We start from the raw sequence: 5310 nt of genomic DNA on the forward strand, positions 1-5310 counted from the left end.
TATATATATATATATATATATATATATATATATATATATATATATATACACACACACACACACGTACTCTAAAATAAACTACTACTTACTACTGGTACTACTTTCCCTACTTCAAGGTTTTTCTACTTATCGCGAGGCTTCAGGATACAGATCACCCGCGATAAATGAGGGACTACTGTACATGTTCTAGAGTAGACAAAACATGGAAAAATATATATATATGTATATATAATAAATCTAGCAAAAAACTTCTGCAAGATTCAACAATAGAATCGTCATTTAACTTTGAACGAGTGGCATAAAATTGGAATGCACATGTATGTACTGCCGTTTTGATTTCTTTGACAGTTTTTACACAATGATCGTTAAAGTTTTATGATTTTTGGAGATTTTACAAAGAAGTGAAGCGTGATGTGACAAACTAACCATTGAACTGTCTAAACTTTACAAATGTATTTTACTCCCACAGATTTTGCCCTTCTTATACAGTTTACAGATCAAAACGCAGACATTTTTGACTTATTTTACTCAGTGTGTCTCTAGAAGGTTTCTTTAACCCGTCATATCACCTACTTGAGCTGAAGATATATAAAATGTTGCACTTTAGCCACCAAAGTTTCTGCCACTCATAGTTCAAGGACTTCTTCTGTACGACTTGCAGTTGTCGCACATTGACAGTTTGTTTGAGGCTCAGTTTCAGTTTGTTTGTCTAAAGAGCAGCGCTGTGAGCACAGAAGTATAAAGTTTAAAAAATAAAACCACAAACAGCTTTCTCTTATCATGTAGATCAAACATGGAACAACTAAGGGACAAAACATCCTACAGATGATCCTCTAAATCTACTGAACTACGGTTAAGTAATCAAATATGTCAGCAGACTTGTTTTGCTTTTTCGCTGTTTGTGTTTCTATTCATTCAATTTTGTGTAATTTTATCAACTGTGCGCTTTTTGTTTTTCGTTTTTATGCTGTATTTGTTATTTTGTAGCTTGTTCATCAACCTGCTAGAGACTGAATATGAAAATTAAATTTGGCTAATTTACTTTAAGCGCTTATTAAACTCACGATGTCCCCATTTTAAATAAAGTGGATTTTAACATCAAGTTTCAATGCAAAACTCATACTCTTCAAAATAAGAGTCTGGCTCTGTCGTAGCCTTTGTCATTACAAAAGATACATTACAACTTCCTGTTAGGCTTTACAGTGGCACATAAATGTTCCTGTTTGTAATTTATTGCCCACTCTTCCACACCAGTTCAGAAGGTTTGAAGGAATAAAACTGAATACAGGTCTGCGGTTTGGCCTCCGTTTATTTTCTGAAGCTGTTTTCTAACCTCGAGCAGCTGCTGACTATCGGATGTCTCGTCTGCGTCCCTTAGCACGTGACCCTCACATTTTAAGGTCACTTTGTGATTCTGATTTAATTAAGTTCTCTCTCACCATCTGGTCTGTTTAATTATAACAAAAACAGTCCGAGACGTTTGAATGTCCAGGACCAGGTCTCTGCTTCGGGCTTTTCTGCCGTCAGTGTTTGTCGTGACTGTTTAAACTTATATAATGGCAAAACCAAATTACTAGCAAAACTTTGTACGGCTGTGCATGCATGGCATCTATAAACAATTTGACCTTAGTTTGAATTAGTGCAGGTACCGAACAGCAGAGAGACGTTAAAACTCTCATTAGCAACTGCTCCAGGACTCACTGTTGTTACCGTCCCCTCCTTGAGGGGATCCATGTCCCTCAGTGGGCTCGGGCAGGACGATGTCTAAATCTGACACTTTCCACTGGCTGGGAGAATTGCTGGTGCCAGTCCTGTCCTCCTCTGGACCGCCACGACAGGCAACAAGACCAACCACGAGACAGTAACGACCAGCAGAAACAAACGAACAGCAGGACGACACCACAGTGACAGCCACAACAGCAACCACCACCAAAACATTAGTCAGGACCATTAATGGCAACAAGAACAACAGATGAAGAAAAAGGAAAAGAGGAGCCAACAGAGGAAAAAGAAACAAAAGGACAGTTAGAAAGGAAGAAACCTGAGTGTTACAGTGATTAAAAAAAAAGAAAAGATAAAGTTTAAAACCTGAGAGGGAGCGAATGTGGTTGAGTGGGGTGGGTTTGGGTGGTGGGTCAGCAGGCAGGGGGCACCCAGGATCCTGTCTCCCCTCCGATGGAACCTGGATGTAGGGACAGACTGCCGCCACTCGACCTGAAACTCCCCCACCAGAGTGAGGAGACGCCTGAGGGGAGGACGGTCCTCCACCGTTCATCCGACTCAGCTGGAGGAGCAGAAACAGTCTCGAGTTTAAACGATCGTTACGTTTCTTGACAAATTCACGACGAGAGAAAACCGACCTACCTCTGCTCTCTTCTTGTGAAGGCGTTCCCTCAGGTCACAGATGCGCTGGTCCATCACCGTCACCTGGACGTTCCTCTTGTTCAGCAGCTCCTTGTTTTGGGTCAACTTGCTGCTCTGCTCCAGATTGTGACGGTTACGAGCCTGAAGCACACCAAAGTTAGAGTCTCTGACCTGAAGAACTCCAACCTGCTGAGTCTGTGATGAACGTTGGCTGGAGGTTTGTGAAAAGGTGGCGTTTACCTGCAGCTCCTGGTAGAGTTTCCTCAGCTCCACAGCTGCAGGGCCGGACAGCGGGGAGCCTTTATGACCGGTGGGAGCCCCCTGAGGTGTGGTCCCAGACTGCAGCTGGAGGCGTCCTCTCCTCAGATCCTCCAACTGTTGAGTCAACTGGTGAATTACACAACAAACAACCTTAAGAAGTTGTCATTGACAGCAGGTAAAAATGATGTAAATCTTCATTTTTTTAAAAAGCAGACATCATCTGGAACATGTTAAGGAGCTATAGTGGGGAAAAGATGTTGTGCAAACAAATTCGGCAAAATTCAGGGCTATATCTGAAAAATACGGATTTAAAGTGGCCACTTTGAGTTTTTTATGGTTTTATGGTTAAAAAGGGCCATTTTTCTAATTATTTAGACAAATTATAAAGTAAACAGACTTAATATTTTTAGTAGCTGCAATGTTTTTGCTAAGATTTGGCCAAAAATGTGTTTGTTCTGTTAGTTTACTTTGTGGATGAAAGTAAGATGTTGACACCGTCGGCTTTGAGACAACATTAAAAGGTGAATTCTGCAACCGGACTTCAAAACCTCAGAAGAAAAACAAAACTTAAAAAGTCTGTATGAATCGGTTTGGCCTTTAGAATTCTTGTTTTATTAATTTTAATGACAAATCAAGTCCAATAATATAACCAGGTTTTTAATTATCTGTTTTTTTTCCTCTGTAAAATGTCCTTACATACAAAAAGGGATTTCTGATCAGCCTTTCTTATCTGTTGTCACTGAGTCTTTTTTAAAATACTGTAAGATCTTTGGAATTTAACAACCTTTAATTTCAAGTCCTGTGTTTTAAGAGTCACAGTTGAACATTTTGCCACTCATGAGAAGTGCCTGAGCACAGAAACATGAACGTGTACATTCACCACAGCCGACCCTCCATGATACCTGGTCGACTCTGACCACAGCAGACTGCAGCTCCGCCTGCTTCTCCTGAAACAGGCTGCTCATGTGGTCGATCTCTGCAGCTGCAAACAGACAAAAATAAAAGGAGAAAAGTCAGACTAAACTGTCTCCATTTAACTTCGTAATGCTGTGCCGTCATCATCATCTCCACATGGTCATCCCTGCGGTGTGTGCAGGCTTACAGAGGTTTCCGTTGATCAGTTTGCTGTAGTCGACTTGGCCCCTCATGGCTCGGATCTTCTTCAGCTTCGCCTCCTGCGTGTCCACACGCTCTTTGAGCCGCTGCAGCTTCTCCGCTTCAGACTGAAACCCAAATAAATAAATCAAAATCTACCGTCGTTGTGCTTCTTTGTGGTTTCAACAGTTTTTGAGCAGCTGCAAAAGGTAAACTCAGAAGTGATTATTTAGCTGCGATATCGATCGTGTTGACTGCTGATGGACAAACAGGTGTGCCTTACCTGAGTCTGCCCTTGGTTCGATCTGCCTCCCTGCTGAAGATACCTCAGTCTCTGCTCCTGCAAGAAAAAAAAATCTGTATTTTTTTTTTGTCTATTTTAACTTAAAATCAGCTCCAACTTTGAGTTTTAGGTTTTAGTTTCAACAAAAGTGTTCATTTCTTCATACAAACAACAGGGATCCTAGCTGTACACTACTTCTTACGGCATAAAGAAGAAGCTCATTTTAAAAATATTTAATCACATTTTAATTTTTCAGTCAGATTTCAAAGTTTTTCTTACAGTTTTGGCTCCTCTTTTACTCAGATACAGTTCTCGAACCTGATCATTGTCAGAGGAATAATTTTAAGTGATCTGTAAATCATGTAGGCATGAAAGGATCTAAACTCAAGGGATGAATCAGTCAGCACCCAACAGACAACTTAGCAAGAAGCCATTTCAGCTTTAGGTCCTTTTTTTACTAGCATCCTGTCACAAAGACAAATCGGCCCAAGTTTTGGCCTGACAAAATAACATCCCTATGAAAATGACTGAAACCAAAAAAAAAAAAACTCTAAAAGACCCTCAGAAAACCTGGAGAACTACTGATAAAGACAAAAAAGAAACAAAATTGGGTTTCAAATTGCTGCACAGCTTCAACAGCACCAGTAACAAGAGTTATTAGTCCAATAAGGGTAAACCAGTTCATTTTAACTCACCCAAAATCAAAACCAGTGAGGTTTTAGATGAAAGTTTGTGTATTTTGTCAACAAGATGAATCAAAATGTCATATTTTCAAGGCATGACAAGAACCAAAACGCATACAGAAACCACAGAAGCTGAAATAGTGTTTTATTCCAAACTTTAAACTGAACTGGCAGGAATGGAAAAACAACTAAAGCTTAAATAACAAATGCTAACACAAAGAACTAGGATCAGGGCCTGACTGAGTAAAAAACAGAGCTTTAAATACACAAAGAGGGACCCGAGGACCAGCTCAATTTCTTATCAGGGTCAGTTCTTCCAAAATAACACATGAAACAAATAAAAATCTGAATGTAAAACACAAACCAGACCAGAAATCTCAGCACCATGACACAAATCCACACATTTTTTTTTTTTACATACCTGTTGATTTGTCTGCGTATTTATGAATCTGAGCTAAACACAGACTAAAAAACATTTCGTTCACAGGGAAACAACGAGGCTGCCGTGTGTGTGTGAAGCTGACTGAGGCACTTCTCTTTTCTCTGCATCATGCTGACGTGCTGTAAAACTGACCCGTGTGTGTGTGTGTGTGTGTGTGTGTGTGTGTGTGTGTGTGTGTGTGT

General features: G+C 40.2%; 1 protein-coding gene across 1 annotated transcript in view; it reads right to left on the bottom strand.

Annotated features, from left to right (window-relative positions):
• LOC119427710 (apoptosis-stimulating of p53 protein 1) overlaps positions 1 to 5310 on the bottom strand; it is a 41560-nt gene that overhangs the window by 7945 nt on the left and 28305 nt on the right. Inside the window, exons 6-12 of the mRNA XM_037695346.1 lie at positions 4004 to 4060; positions 3728 to 3848; positions 3528 to 3607; positions 2605 to 2751; positions 2365 to 2505; positions 2089 to 2284; positions 1702 to 1821 (exon numbers count right to left, since the gene is read on the bottom strand). Of these exons, the coding sequence (XP_037551274.1) occupies positions 1702 to 1821; positions 2089 to 2284; positions 2365 to 2505; positions 2605 to 2751; positions 3528 to 3607; positions 3728 to 3848; positions 4004 to 4060 (862 nt within the window). The remainder of the gene's footprint in view (positions 1 to 1701; positions 1822 to 2088; positions 2285 to 2364; positions 2506 to 2604; positions 2752 to 3527; positions 3608 to 3727; positions 3849 to 4003; positions 4061 to 5310) is intronic.

The sequence above is a fragment of the Nematolebias whitei genome, chromosome 21 (assembly GCF_014905685.2).
Source record: "Nematolebias whitei isolate Nwh7 chromosome 21, NemWhi1, whole genome shotgun sequence".
Taxonomy (NCBI): domain Eukaryota; kingdom Metazoa; phylum Chordata; class Actinopteri; order Cyprinodontiformes; family Rivulidae; genus Nematolebias; species Nematolebias whitei.